Here is a 16,823-nt window from a genome sequence, read left to right as displayed (position 1 = left end):
AAGAAAAAAAAGATGGGAAAAAATGTTGTGACGATGACCTTTGGTTGGTCTAGAATTCGTTGTCGACATAAAACATAAACTAGATTTGCGTTCATTATACCTAGAGATCTGTGCCCTCTCTCTTTCACTGTCCTTTTGCATAATGTATTATATACGAGAGACCACACATTGTGACCTGAATAGAGTCCCCAGCTGTGACGTGCTCTCTAGACAAATTGAGAGAATATGCCTTCGCAAAGCCTTCTCCAGTCGGTTCAAATTTCAAAAGAAAAGATATCTCACTCATATGAATATGATTTTGTGGAGCTCGCCCTACTCAGCTTGCGTTTCTCTAATCACTGTACGGATTCGATTGTTTCAAAAACAATTGGAGAGATAACAATTTGTCAGACCGAGCACCCACTTATTTCTCTCTCAATTAAATCTTTAATTGAATAAATTATTGACAGGATGTATGTTATTGCTCTCTCTTTCTCGATATCTCCATTTCTCTGTCTCTCAAATCTGTTTCGAGAGTTGAACTACGGGACTATATAGTGGGAACAATAAACTTTATATTAAATTAGATCAGATTTAAAACAATTGCAAGAAACGAGGAATGATTATAATTGGAAACGTTACCCATTTTTTCTCTCGGGAATACTTTCTCCCGCGTAGACAGGGGTGTTTGAGGTGTATCGGTATATAGGTTGTCTATACTATATAAAGTCCCATATCGTTGTAATGTCACACATGAAAGACACACGATACATTTTTATGATTTCTCTCCCCCAAGATATCAAAAGAAATTGAAAGAATGTCGAGAATCTAGGCCGGTTTGTCTATCTTTCTGTCTGTATGTATGTGTGTCATATAACTATCTACTGTTATAATTATGATTATTATTTTCAAATAAATATACTTGCAAATTCGCCAACATATTTCCAAGTAGCAAATCCTGTCAATCCGGATTATTTAATTAAAAAAAAAAAAAAACATGTGTTGAACTGGTTAGCTGTTGGGACTACAGTACATTGTCATGCAAATCAAGTGAACAAAAAACTTTGTGACGTTTCAAAGCGTGTATAGCTTCTTCTGTTTTGTTGGCTTCCTGTTCGTATCGGCTACTGGTCGTGAGATCCAAATCACCACTGACACACAACCATCTCATTGTCTATATGGGGATGGGGGAGGGGGACAGCCATCTCATTGTCTAAATCATGAAAAATAATCAATTTTTTTGCATTCTGCTCAAACCAGGGTGGGGGGTGGGGGATTGTCCTACCGGCATATCAGCTGGAAACGGGAGACGCCGGTTTCTCCATTTGGTCCGGAAAGAAGCTAACATCTTTCGAAGGGGGGGGGGGGGTGGGGGGGGGGGGGGAACGCACAAATCTCATTCAATTGTGCACTGCTAACAGCTTTGTTGTTGTTGTCTATATATTATATAACATACCAAGATCAAGAATCTTGCCTAATGTTGTCCTTTAAGGGACTGACGGTCATTTTTAACATATTCCAGAGTCGAAAAAAACAAAAACAAAACATCAACAAAAACAAAGAGGCAAAGGTTTTGTTGCTTGGAAATGTATTGAGGTTATTTCTAGAAAAGAAGAAGAAGAAAGAGACCAGAGACAAAACTGGAAAGGAGAAAAAAATTCCAATTAATTAGTTAGAGAATTATTTTGCATTGATTGACCTTCATCAAGATATGATAACTAACAAACTGTTCATTTAATAAATACATTTCTTTCATAAATGGTATCAATACACAAAGACTAATGAGAAATCCTTGCATCCCCTCCATCCCTTATACCACCTTCCTCTCCCCCATTCCTCCTCTCCCCCATTCCTCCCCATTCCACCCCCCCCCCCCATCACTTCTCACCCTAACTGTCAAGTTTGCAAAATTGCAAAATGGGATTGTTACACTTCCTAACTACCGAAGCAAAAAGAACAAAACAATTTTTGTTTTAACCTTGGGAGTTACCATCCTACATATTTTTTATTTCCTTTATCTTTAATGATTTTCTACATTCATCATTGAATGTTATTTATAGATGTCTGTTTGTTAAATACTATCCCGTGTCCAACTGAAGTACTTAAAATATACATGTCCAAACAAAATCCATGTAAAACCTTACAAAACTCTCGGATAGTCAACAAAAACTGAAAACGCCATATATAACAGACCAGTTACTTGAACACAACCAAATAAATTGATTCATTCCCACCCAACCACATCCACCCACCCCCACCCCCGTCAAACCTCTGTACCTATATCCTGTTACACTTTTAAGGCACAACACTGGACATGCATACACAATATATTGCTTCACTAATGTAACTTTTACGTACCAACTTTTCTCGAAGGCCCCCTTTTTTTTATGCTACAGTAACGAGCAACTGCTGTAACCATCACACTTAACTTTCATATATAACAGCTGCACTGGCAATTTTTTTATTTGCTATTTATTAGTCATACACGTAGAAATGGGTACGGGAAGGGGGTGGTTGGGGGGGGGGGTTGGAAACCCTGCTGGCTTCTATTCCCCACCCTTACCCACTCTTTGAAAGCTTTTTCACATCGCTATTGGGCTTGCTCAATAGCATATTCTTGTGACCATTTTTGGATATACATTAAAGTGCTGCTACACTGCGATGACCTTTAAAACTTGTGCAACATCGACATTTATCCGCATTACCCCCCCCCCACCCCCACCCCCCAAAAATGCATGAAACAATAGAGGCAAACTAATTGCTACATGAAGTTGGAAAAAGAAATAACATTCATGGTTTATTATTGGATGCCTTTAATATTTGAAAAGAAGAACATGGCTCTTTAATCAAAGATCAAACAATGGCTTAATTAATATTCTTACAGTTCCGCAAAACAATCCCTTAAAGCTTTAGAAAGTCGAAACAATGGCCAAAAAATGTGCTCGAAATTCTTATCAAAGATGATAAATATCCAAACTAGACTAAAACCAAAAAGAAAGATCACCACAAAAAAAACAAAAAAAAAATGTAAAAAAATTGTTTTAAGTTTCACACAAATCTGAGGGCGCTCTTCTCGAGGAATCATCAGCAAGATTTGTTTTCCTTTCTTACCTTTACTGATAACCAAAAACAAAATGGTTTTTTAAAGAGCTTCCTGCAATCTGATACAAAATACCAAACTAGAATTCCTGTATAAAAACAAGTTGTTAGATCTTAAATCTGGAAGACTATTTGTTGTTGTTTTCAAATAATGACCATCTAGGTTAATGTTAGATTTCGAAAGGATCAAGCAAATCGGACGACTGGAGTTTTTTTTTCCAACTACGAGATTTAATGAGTCAAGCCCACACCTTGTCAACATACGAAAGGATCATATTAACGTTTTCTTCTCTTGATTTTCTTTGGCTTAAACTTCATGTTACGGTAGCCAGAGATGGTCATAATAGTTTGTGTGAGAAACCATTTCCATCATAAACAAACTTTTGCTGAATATACAGACGCATAGATATTATCAGGTGCCATTAAAGGTACAGTTTTTTCTCTCTCGTATCTCAACGTTTTGTAAAAAAGAAGAAAAAGGGCAGAAAGAATGAAACTTAAGACATGTACAAGAAGTTAATTCCATGGTCGAGATCAAACATAAGACCGACAATTTAATTGCTCTTAAAAAGCTTGATGTACTTTCAACCGAAATAAAGAGGGGGAAAAAACGAAAAGAAAATAACATTTTCAGGCTAGCACCCAAAACAGAACTCAATTTTTCCATATAATTTGCTTTGAGGTGTATCTAATCTTATTTTCAAACAGCACCTTTATAAAACTGTATGTGTGTACAAGCAACCGATTAATTAACAACCATTAAAACAATGGAAAAAAGAAAACATCACCAGGCTGCAAATTTCGCATCTGCTTTATTCTTATCTTGGAAACTAAAATACACTACTTAATTCTGCTGTTTTTTGTTTTTGATTAATTTAAATAATAAATCCTATAGGTAAGCAAAAATAATTTAAATTAATTGAAATTAATACTCAATATTCTTAAGAATGAAAGACATGCATCTCAATTCTATATTAATATCAGAAAGTTAAAAGAAAAGAAGAAAAAAACAAAACAAAGCAAAGCAAAACAGAACAAAGAACATAAAATGACAAAGAAAACCCGAAGGTAAATAGACAGTGTACATTTTGAGAGGAAATAAGAAAACGTTTATTCTAATTACAAGAATGTGAACGAACAGGGGGAAAAAAAGAAGCAAAAAACAAGACATCAATAACTGACTGAGTATCTTTAAAAAGATGTGTAAATTTATCACAAATTACAAAAGTACCAAAATAGAAATAATAGTCAAACTGTTACTCTTACTTAATAATCTCACGTCATCTACAAATTTGAAACAAAAATAAACTTGACGTAAATACTTTTGAACTCATTTCGTTGTTGTTGACACCATCACCCTCCTGCAGGGTTTGTAACTTTGTATAGATTTCATCATCGATAGATAGACTAAAAAAAAAACACACAGGAAAAGACTAGAGATTGACACAATTATATCCAGGAAAATTACGTGTCTTTGAATTTGTTGTTACTAATTGTTTCATGAAAACACACGCACGCAAAACAAGAAGAAAAAATTGGAATTAGTTAGCGCCTGCTGGAATTTACCTTGTATGATTTTAAAGTGATGGCTATGAACCTTGAATAATAAAATTAAGATTAACAGGTCCCAAAAAAATTTAAAAAAAGTTAGATATGAATATTACCATATGGTAAATTTTACTACAAAAATACGACATGTTGCACCATTGTCCAATTTTGCAAGCTAAACAGGGAGACACAGGAAACCGACACCAGCCGAAAGTGACATAACCCAAGAGGCCGAAAGCATTCTAGCAAAAAGTAATCTAGCAAAAAAAAGGATGAAAGTCTGGTTACATGGAACTTCAGATGAGTTTAAATTTAATGCTTGCACTGGAACATAAATTGAACTGCTAAAGAGTCCACCTATCTTTGGGAAACTGATTCCAGTATTCGCAGGCATTCACAACAAAAGAAACTTCGGTGGCACTGTGCCAAATTGTTCCATGTGACTTGACCAAAAAAAAAAAAATTTAATATTGATAATGGATGGCAGAGGAGAGAAAATATTGAGGGAAAAAAAATTGGTCGCGAAATATTACAACATAGCTGTGATGCCAAAGGACATAACCTAGACAAACCCTCCACAATTTACGAAATAAAAAATTGGCTTGGAGGTTTCACAAAGTCAAATATATTAGTTTCCAAGAGTAGGAAAATAAATACAAAATGACCTGATGGGGGAAGACAGAAAATTAACACAATTTGACAAAAATTAAGTTTTAAAATATGTTGTATGCTAGTAAAATTATAGGATATGGATTGATAAATTAAATTCATGCCACTTATCATTTCCTAACAATCCAAGATTAGCACCCAGATCCCATCCTTTGCCTAGGGGAGTAAGTTAACATAATTTGTGTAATTCCACATTAAATTCAGGACACTAAGAACACAGAGATGTATTGTAGGGTAGAATCATGGTGAAGCCTAACTTGCTTTAATACTAATAATAATAATTTATTTTTTAATATAACCATGTTTTTGAAACAAAATATACCCCAAAACCAAAGTTTATGAGTTAATCACCAAGCTGACCAAAATCACAGCTTGCCCCCCCCCCACCCCAATATGAAAAAAAATGATCTTTTTTCTTCAAATTGATAAAACAAGCCACTGTTATCTGTGAATTGGACAGCTCAATAAAAATCTGTCTTCCAAGCTATTATTAATTATTACTACTAAATTCTGTATACTAGAAACTGACTTACAAGTCATGTAGGGGAAGCTCCATGGTCTGCCCCCCCTCTCCCATTTCTGAAATATATTTTCACTGAAAATTACCTGCATATTTAATTTAGCACACTTTGCATTTGCATCTTTCATACTTGTAGTTGATGAGTAGATGTAATTTTGGCATGTACTGATACTGCTCTCCCCAACCCCCTTCTTCCAAGCAATCATGGGCCCCCTCCCCTCCCCTCCCCCACTCTGCCAGCCTACCCAGGATACAATGATTAGTTTCTACCTTTAATTTTCTCTCTTTATTTTATCGTGGATAAATCCAAAAATATAAATTTTAATTGACAGGTGAACACCTTGACAGTCTGGTAGTGAAGAGCTATTGTGTTCTTAAATATAAACAACAACCAAAATTAATTCAAGTAGATAAACTTCTTCCTTTTTTTTCTCTTTGAAAATTTACATGTAAAGGAGGGAAGATATGGTTAATTGTTTGAATAAATAATTTATTGAATAAATATAATCTAGGTCTCAAACAAAACTTTCTTTCCACAATCGATATAAAACATATTTATCAATAAATTATCGACAAAATAGTTTTACGCCTCAAAAGGATAATCAGATCGTCTGTGAAAACTCGAGTTCACCGACCAAAAGATGTACAAATAAATTTTTTTTTTGCAAAGGAATCTGTACATATTAGGAAAGTTCATCTGTCGAGAAAATACTATCAAAAATATAAACAAAATTAAATGAAAACAACAACAACAAAAGACATTGTTGTATATATGGATATTCCATCTAAGATCTACGAAAAAGTGATTTTCCTCTACGCTTTTGAGAGCGTAAAAGTGTCTGGATGTGCCAACCCTTGTCTGACTGAAAGTGACTTTACCCCCGACGCAAGGCAACCTTTGTCAGAAGACCACAAGGAGATAACAGAACATGGCCGGACGGTGATGATGAACTTTGGAGCCAAATTAATGATCTTGTGAACCTTTCGAAGAGGAGAGCCTTGTGGACTATTCCAATGATATGACTTAACCGAAGAGAGTGGCAGTGTCAAAAATAAGAGGATCTAGCATTTTGTTGTGCACTCATTCTTATGGCAGATTTGCATCTGCTCACTTTGGTCATCTTTTCTCAGTTTTGAGTCTGGTTTTTCGTCAGAAGTTCGTATTATCTAGGCGATTGGATTTTTGGTCATGAGATCCAAGTCGCAGGCAACCATCTCCTTGACTAAATCCTGTCGAGAGAAAAACCAAGATTGGACATAAATTAACAAATAGAACTTGTCAAAATACAATTTCCATGGGTAGATTGTGAGGTGCCAAAATGTGTAAACCAATCACTTTTTTTCAGCATTTTTTCTAAGAAAGCCACAATACCTCTTAAGGAGATGCTGGCCTTTATACATGGTCCAATCACAAGTTGCTCAACCTTTAAAGATTTGAACTACTACTTAATCTCTTTCCATGATCACCAGGAATACTTTCTGAAGTTAAAGACTTTATTGGTAACCTTTGCTGTTAATGACATTTCAAGGCTCATCTCATGAAAGCTGCCTTGTAAGACCCTCCCTCCTTACTCCATCTTCGATCCTGATCTGGTGTGAACAGGACTGTACTTACACTTGTAATGTAATTCATGTTCGATCCTGATCTGGTGTGAACAAGTCTTTACTTACACTTGTAATGTGATTCATGTTCGATCCTGATCTGGTGTGAACAGGACTTTGCCTACTGTACACTCTTAATGTGATTCATGTTCGATCCTGATCTGGTGTGAACAGGACTTTGCTTACACTCTTAATGTGATTCATCTTCGATCCTGATCTGGTGTGCACAGGACTTTACTTACACTCCTAATGTGATTACTGTTCATTCCTGTTCTGGTGTGAACAAGACTTTACTTACACTTGTACTGTAATGTGCTTCATGCTCGATCCTGATCTGGTGTGAACAGGACTTTACTTGATACACCTGTAATGTGATTCATGTTCGATCCTGATCTGGTGTGAACAGGACTTTACTTACACTCGTAATGTGATTCAAGTTTGATCCTGATCTGGTGTGAACAGGACATTACTTACACTTGATTTGGTACATTTGTCTTCCATTTGTAGTTAGACAATGACGTTTAAAGATATGACAAATTATTCTGCAGAGTGAGCTTAAAGAGGAAGCCCTGGGACTGAAGGGAAGGAGGTTGCAGGTTACCGGGACAACTTGTTAATTAACATAATTAAACAAATGAAGATCAGTACTTACATCAAAGGACACTTTAGGCTTCCAACCAAGAGCTTTCTCAGCCTTTGAGGAATCACCACGCAAGAATTCCTGCAAAATACAAAAGAAAACTTGTGTAACTTTTCCAATCGATAGTTACAAAATTTTTCAACTTTCAGTTAAATATATGATTGACCAAATATGCAGAATTTGTATTAAATCTACATAGTCATTTCTCCTCCCAACACCCCCCCCCGCGTCCCACTCTCTCGTCACCTTGAATAAGAGCATAAATTAAATCTGTTAATAAGTCAAAGGCCAAAGAATTATCTACAAGCTGTGGGGGGGGGGGGGACATGCAGTCTAGAAAATGGAAAGAAACGTTTGAAAGTTCCCAGTAACTTTCCAGCCATTACCAGTACTGTGAAGAGTAGTTTAGAGTAGTTTCTGTATAAATACTTGTGTCTTCACGTGATACACCTGATGTCAAACTTAAAAGGGTATCCAAAATCATCAAATTGCAACCTACATGCCACCTTTGTTCAGCCTACCCCCATACGCAGAAATGTCAGAATTACAGCAGTAACTTGAACTGCTGTCGGCTTGTATGGTGGGATGGGTCTGTGTGGCAATAGGGAAGTCTTCTCAGCATGTGCATAGATTGATATTAACACTTCAAACAACAATATTGTTTGTTGCGGTTCTTGTTTATGTATGTTTTTGTTTATTTTTTGTTAGACTTCATGTTGTCGTTACGTAGGAGACATTATTCGTAACAATAGTACGTACAATAGTTCCATGATGTACGGAAAAAAAAAGGAAAGGAATAAGCTACTGTATACATAGTGACACAGTTGTTTAAGACAATAAAAATAAAAAAAATAAAAAAACAGAAGCCGGACTGCCGCAAAAATTCCCAAGCAATTTGGCCGACAAGTTTGACTGACTCGCTGTGATGCCTCACAGATGACTGGGTCGATCGGTCATTCACTCCTCAATCCTCCCAATGACAAAACAGGCTCTTTTGCAGGACAGAATACTTGACCCACTGTACACAGACCCCGCCATCCCAAAAAATGTCTGCAACCCCAATATATCCCTTACGTCCCATCGATCGCAATTTGCCTCCACAATTAGTCTTCGCCTCGCTCACTCTTCCACTCCCCAGTAGGCCAATCCACGACCAATAACAACCAACGACAGTTGACAAGTGATCCGGTTGATTGAAACCTCCCCAACTTTTTCAGCACAGCTGGATCCAGCCATTCCCATCTCATACCAATCTATTCACCGTTAACATCATCGGACGCATCTTCCTTCATTGCCACGATGCAAAAGAAATTTTAAAAAAAAAAGTTCAATTTTTTTTTTTTCCTTCTTCCACAAACGTCAATTGCCTGAAGGAGAGAGAGCATCCACCCCTCACTATCCGTTGTATCGTATATCTACTCCGTCCTGTCGACTTCGCCTGGATCGGTTTCCATGAGAAATGAAAGAGAGCGGCATTCCCCGACGCATGCCGATGCATGCCGGACGAGACGGGATGCTACGGAATCCACGGTCGGATTTCACACTCCGTGTGTATAATTGGTCCCCTACCAAAGCAATCACTTAGTCTCATTGGTATGTCACGCACCCCGCTGGTTGCCCCTGACGCTGACTGAAACCGCCCTGTCACTTCCCAAGTGATTGTTATGATTGGTAATCAAGCCATGTTCAAAAAAATCCACAAAGAGTCTCCTTAAGTCGAGGCAAACGCTGAATCAACAATCGGCCACTGAGTCGAGAGGGGGTGTTTACTTTTTTTACCATGATGAGATGTGTTTTGCTAAGTACTGGCAATAATGTTACACTTGCCACTGTTTAAGTCCTTCCCTTCTGCGCTGCTGACTAGGGTACAATACAAACAGCAGAGTTATGTCTAAAACCAGTCCCTCCCCCCCTCTGCCAAAAAAAAAAAAAGAGTGTTTTTTTTGTTGTTGTTAGGACTGTCAAAAGTAATCTTTAATAATATAGGCCACATTGTGGTTGTGGGATGAAGGCAAGTCTTTTAAAAACAATGTACAGTGATGTTTGAATGATAATAATGCATGCATGTGATCTCGAGACAGTAGATGGGAGATTGGAAAAGAGAAACCAAAAATTAATATTTAGTGGAATGGGAGGGACTTCATCTGTATCTGGGGTATGTTAAATGTTATTATAACAGTTTGATATTTATCTAACCAGGAAAAATAAATCATTTTTGTGTTCTCATTTTTACACGTTTGAGATCAAGAAGACTTTTTCCTGTTGCTAAAATATCATACAGGTTAAGTCACTGCTCTCAGAGATATGGTTTTAAAACTATAAAAAAGCTAGAATTGGGAAAAGGTCTGCTTGGTAAACAGCAGATCGCATTTTATCCCACACAGAAGAAGCACAAGCAACTACAGAAACAGGCAGGTTTCGAAAAATTTGACAAAATGTCACAAACTCCAAAATGCCACACATTCTAAGATGGAATGAATCTATCATTTGATTTCAACACTAAATTCAACCTAGAATCTGGGTAGCTAAACAGGTCTTAACACATTACACATGCAACCAACAACTACTATACAATACAATACTATACAATACTGGATTTCTAATAGACTAGTTGACCAAAAGATTTCAAGTCACCCAGTCAGGACAATTTTTTCTACACTGTACTGTCATGTCCCACTGCATAGCACTCATTGAATGTCATTGCGCAGTGATAATATCAGATAAACGTTAGGAACTGTTTGTACTGTCAGTAAGAGTGCTTCAAAGCATGATATGGGAGGACAGTTTAGAGAGGTATTAGCATTAAGGTTAATTGTCCCAAAAGGCTGTTTCAAATACTGCGAATGAATATTACCGTCTTAATTTCTTGCATCGGTTTGCATTTTCTTTCGTGTTCTTTTTTTTTTTCCTTGTATCTTTTGTTGTCGTTATGGAAAATGGAACATACTTTTTTCTCTTTAGAAATAACGTAAGAATGCGTTGCCAGACATCGTCAAGACTGTGATTCGACTTTTATTCCTGGTGACATTGTAATCAGAAAATATGCCTTTCAAACTATTCCAATATGGACTTGGATTCCCACAGTCAGTAAACTTGAGTTTTTGGTGAATCTTGTCCCATTCATACACAACATCATGAAGCTCACTGAAATAATGATATATTGTTTATTAAAAACCAAGACAGACATAATTACCAGTCATTTAGTCTGTTGAAATAAACTTCTTTAAGCCAAAGAAAAAGATAAAAGTACTGTACTGACATTTCCAAGCAAAGGTGTTTTCTTTAAAAAGGGTCTTTAAAACAGAAGAGAAAATGCCTTTTGAACTCTTTCTGGTTTCCTAAACATTACCTGTATATGTTCAACACAACGATACATGAGATAGAGGGCATACTTTTGAAACATTCTGTACCAAGCAAGAAATCTCATACTACGTAAGTATTTTGAAAGTGTGCAGGACTTTGCTCATGTGAAAACTTCAATAACAACACAAATTGAGTTCAGATGTGAACTAGGTCTTCCGAGACACAAATAGCTATGTGGCCTTAATAGAGGGTGCTCTTCATAATTATGTTCCAGAGAATTCCCTGGATATAGAGATCTATGGCGGTAGCTGTGACTGTCACATGCAAGATGACTTTTATAAATGCTAGCAATGCAATGCAAGTTGTAAGTTGATTCCATAAAGGATGTACCACCAGAACCTGTCCTTGTATCAATGTCCTGCTAGTTGGAGAGGATGGGAAGAGGGGAAGGGTAAAGGAGAGGGGAAGGAAAGGGGGAGAAAAGGGGGAAGGTAAGCGGACCTTGAAGGGAGAAAGGGAGAGGGAAAGGTAAGAGGTAGGAAAATGGGAATAGGTAAAGGAAGGAAAGGAGAATGGGATAGGAAAGGGGCACAAAAAAAGAGAAAGGGAAACAAGATACTTAAGACATTTGCAACATTGGAACAGCAGTTTCTCCAAATAAACATTAGGAGGGGGAACAGAGTAGTATACTATACTTTACTGTTACTTTACAACAAGATACTCAAGATGTTTGCAACATTTTAACAGCAGTATCTCCAAATAAAGATTCAATACATGCTACATAGGAAACACAGACTTCTTTTGTTAGGAGACATTATTGAACTAACAAATCTTAAGGTTCTTGACTAATTTTGAAAAGCACATCCGCTCTTCAAACCTTGTTGAGGAAAGGATTGTACTTGAACAATTTTACACTTGTCTGCTAGCTAGTTCCCTTTTTGGGGATGCAGCAGGAGGGGGGATGCAGGAAGGGGGGGGAGAGGACAACCTTACTTTTCTGAAGCTTTATATTAATCCTAAGGACTATAGTCGTCGGAAGCAAATGAGTTAATAGACTAAAACATACTGCACTACCAGATAGTCCACAACCTGCCATCTCAGAACCAGACCAATCAAAGAAGTTCCCACACCAGACATTCAACTAATCATCGCGTCTGTAAGAGTCCGTCTCAAGGGGGGATCACAAATCTGACTGTCGATGAAGACGGCGACGACAATGAACATGGTGCGAAGAGCGACATTGAGCGATCTTCACATTTGCCTTCTTCTATTCTATCGGCAGAGTAAGAGGCCAATTATTTGCATTGTGAATGTCTAATGAAGCTCACCGGAACATCGTCAAGTTCATTTCAGAAGAAATAACCTCCGACTATTTTTGCCATGTTTTTTGCCCTTGGTACAGTTGTACCTCCTAATCCCTAATATTCACTTATTCAGCTTCATACTTTTATCCTAAAGGCAGAAGCCAGAGAAGTACTGTTTGTTATAATAAACAAGAAGGACAAGAAGAAGAAGAATAAGAAGGGGAAAAATGGAAAAAGAAGAAAGAAAGAAAAGGAATTGCTACCTATTTGAGGTGGTACAAAAAATATAGCCTAATAGTTGTTGAACACCTGTGAATATTTTTTTTCTTCTTTTACTATACTCTATGGAGGATGGTTTCAAGGTAAAAAAAAAAAGTCCTAACTGAAGGTCTTTTATCTGGAAACATGTTCCCAGGCTTGCCAGCGAATAATGTAGAGTGGTAACGGCGTTCTGTCTCGAACAATCGCCATCTCTTCTGCTTGCTCCTTGAAGAAGGAGATACTTAACAAAAAGCACTGTATCATATTTAAAATGGCTTACTCTCACCAGCTAGAGAAAACAAAACATTAGGGAATTAGCTAACTTTAAAGCAGATGCTACAGAAAGAACAGAAAATTCATGAATATGCAAGAGCATGCAGCAGATTTGTACACAATAAAAAGACAGACTCTTCTTGCTTGAAACTGTACAATGACAACCACACCTCCCAAGACTATATCACTCTCACCTCCCAAGAATATATCACCCTCACCTCCCAAGACTATGACACCCTCACCTCCCAAGACTATGACACCCTCACCTCCCAAGACTATGACACCCTCACCTCCCAAGACAATGGTGCCGTCACTTCCTTTATTATTGGGGCATGATCAAATGATGAAAATTGATTTTGCCACGATTTTTATTTTAGCAAATATGCACAACTTGCATATTTTAAGCACAGCTGCTGTGGAACTGGGGTTCCTCTTATGAAGGAGGAAGTTGGAAGACAAACCCCTCCCCCTCTCCTCTGTCACCTCTACCTCCTATCTGTGGAGCTTGGATAAAGTCGATGCTGAAGGAGTAAGGGAAACAAGTCTGTACTTGGGATAAGACCATTGATCATTGGTGGCACTTTCCAGCGAGAACAAAACTAGGGTCAAAGATGAGAGAGAGAGGGGGGTCACCTACCATCCCCCTTACCCCCTCCCCCTCACCCCACCCCCTCACCCCCCATTATTCATCTGGTGACTGACAGTGGTCTGAGACATGAACAGCTACCACTAAAGTGTACCTTTAGTCATAGAACAAGATCAGGAGTGGCTTTAGAAGTGAGGTGGATGGACTTGGAATGTGTTTGTCACCCCCACTCCCAACCCCCTCAGTGCGCTAGCACACAACATAATACAAACATCTTGTGGTTGTGGCATAACAACAATTAAGTTCTTGCATCCCTTTATTTGCCCCCCACCCCCCCCAAAAAATAGTATGTTCAGTATTTTTTTTTTTAAACTTTTATCCCAACTTTTCTGTTTCCCCTCAACATTGCTGATGCTGTCAATGTGCAAAAATGTGGAACGAAAATATAGCAAAAACTCCCCCAAAAGCTGGCAAAAGGAAAACAGCAGAAAGGATAAAGGAACTTAGGCATCCTTTCTGGATCGCTTTCCACTTCATACAAAAACATTAAAAAGACATAACTTTAAATCATAAACGATGTGATGTAATGACAGATTTTCCGTTCGAAATTACATACGCACGTCAGATAGCTTCTGCATCGTACACACCGAGATGGATGTGAAGAGTGTGGTGCTTGGACGACGCACGAAGTCTGACAGCTCTACGATGACAAGAAATAGATGACATTGGTCATCATCAGCTGGGAGACAATTAAACCGTATCGTTTGAGTGACGTGTTGCCCTCCTTTTCCCGTGTTCGCGCACTCCTCCTCGAGTGATAATCAATTTCGCCTGCTGCCTCTCAATTCATCTGGGACACTTCAGTGCTCCTCCCAGAACATTGGTTCCATTTCACAGTAACCACTCAAAAGCCCCTTAAATCCCAACAATCACGCTGTGTCCCCGGGCCAAATTGCTATCGACTCTGACGACATCACCCTAAATGATTCCAAACTTGAACGATCGAGAAAGAATAAAAAGACGAAGCAGAAAACAGAGAGATAGAGATAGACATGGAGAGAGAGAGGATCAAGCCGTCCCAGCCGATGCGACAAAAAATCAAGTGAAGGGATATTAAGCCGAGGCATTAGCTAACAGCCTTGCAGAATCAAGGCAACCCTCAGCACCCCGGGCAGAATATTGTTTACTTTCAAAATATGAATCTCTCTCTCTCTCTCTTCCCAACACTCCAATACATTTCAGGCCTTGTCCTGTGAGCTTTTGCCTAGGAATGAAAAACGGGAGGGAAAGAGAAAAAGACAGAATGCTCTCAGGCAAGACTGTGGTAGCAACTCATAAAAAATGAAAAAAAGAGGGATCTGGGCTTAACGAGCTTTGGCTTTCATCAGCTTTCTTCCTCTTTTTCTTCTTCCTTCGATGCTACGGATTCACTGACTCGGAAAAAAGGCGAGAGAACAAAACATAAGAACATTACGACTCCTGATACTTAATCTTTAAGACTGGCCGGATGAGTAGAAATGATGAAAAAAAAAAAAATAGAAAAGGAAAGAAAAAGAAAATAAAAAAATGCCAAAACTCTCTCTCCGACATGGTGTTTCCTGAAATGTGTCCTGCTTTTCTCATTATGACACGGCGAGGAATGTTCTCGTCTGGGAGTGTAAATCCTAACTTCGGGGATCGATTCTCATGAGGCAGATAGCGCCCTGAGCATCGAGCAGCAATCAATGCATCCTCCTTTTACGACATACTTTTAAACCGTGGACACTGCAGAGTTCAAACGGGACGGTGGTCTTTACAACTATCTACTTCTTTTTATACCAAAAGTTGCTCAAAATGAAACATCTTTTCTTCCCCAACAATTTTTCTACCGCTGAGCCCCCCCTTCTCCTTCCCTGCACCCCCACACACCCCCATGCCTCTTTTTGTCCGAATCTCTCAACCACATAAAAGATCAATTTACTAGTCATTCATTTAGTTCAAAGGTTCTTGTATTTTGTTGGGGGTTTTTTTTGGAAGGGGGGAGGGGAGAGGGGGAGGGGGTTGGTCATCTTTTGTCATTTATTCCATTTATGAGAACACTAGTTGTCTCAAAAGAATTTCGACAAAATAATGATCTGAATCTGGACCATGAACTGTGCTCAACAAACCAAAGTCCAGTTGTGTTGTTTTTTTTTGTTCTTCTATGTTTTCTACTGAATAACATTGTCCTAATTACTCTAATAAGCATCAGAAATCATGAAAATAGCTACAACTCACAAACAAAATCCATCAAAGATTGGCCATTTCACAAGTGTTTTCATAATTCTAGTTTGATTTATGAATAAACATACAGCTAATTATAAAAATTGATGACGTAAAGGGAGTGACTGCCTAATTTTCTGTTATGTTATCCCTTTTGTTTTCACAAGCTTTGTTTCCACAGGGTGAACACAGGTTTGTGGCCTACGACAATTTTTTCGAAATATTTTATTGAAAAGGGGAACATCACATTACTCCAACATGGATAAATGTGGACTTGTAACTAGATATTAACTTATGAACGGTTCAAATAACAAATTTTGATGACAATTTTGAAACACTCCACATTGTAGTTTGCACATATTTAAGAAGTTTCCCAGATTTATCAATTTAACCTCAAACATGGATATCTTGCATAATTAAACGAAAAGAACCTTTCAAATAAATTTCAACAGATTCTGAACGAGGTTAATATCACGCACAACAAATATAATACTGAATATGGGGCAAATTAGCTTACGTGTCCTAATCAAACATATTAATGAAGCAAGGAAGTTTTACAAGCTTTTTAACCTTGTGACAGGGAGAAGAATATCTTTCAGCAAAGAAAAAGAGGGCAAAAACCAAAGAAAGAAAGAAGTATGTGTAAATTAATCAAACTTTTGATTGTCTCGGGTAATCACTTGTGGCATTGCATTTCCCCGAGCAGGGGGGCAATTAGAGCCACCTGTTATGATCTTTCACAATTCCATGGTTGGTGACGGCTTTTCCATTGCTGGCGTGCACATTCCTACAGTACTA

General features: G+C 37.9%; 1 protein-coding gene across 1 annotated transcript in view; it reads right to left on the bottom strand.

Annotated features, from left to right (window-relative positions):
* Positions 1–1,546: 1,546 nt before the first annotated feature.
* The window catches only part of LOC139961497 (GDP-mannose 4,6 dehydratase-like), a 61,198-nt gene continuing 45,921 nt past the window's right edge, over positions 1,547–16,823 (bottom strand). The window contains exons 10-11 of the mRNA XM_071960697.1: positions 8,070–8,138; positions 1,547–7,045 (exon numbers count right to left, since the gene is read on the bottom strand). Coding sequence (XP_071816798.1) covers positions 6,983–7,045; positions 8,070–8,138 — 132 coding nt within the window. The 3' untranslated portion in view covers positions 1,547–6,982. The remainder of the gene's footprint in view (positions 7,046–8,069; positions 8,139–16,823) is intronic.

Source organism: Apostichopus japonicus, chromosome 3 (genome assembly GCF_037975245.1).
Source record: "Apostichopus japonicus isolate 1M-3 chromosome 3, ASM3797524v1, whole genome shotgun sequence".
Classification (NCBI taxonomy): domain Eukaryota; kingdom Metazoa; phylum Echinodermata; class Holothuroidea; order Aspidochirotida; family Stichopodidae; genus Apostichopus; species Apostichopus japonicus.
The sequence above is the reverse complement of the archived record's forward strand: the minus strand, read 5'-3'. Positions and strand labels throughout refer to the sequence as shown.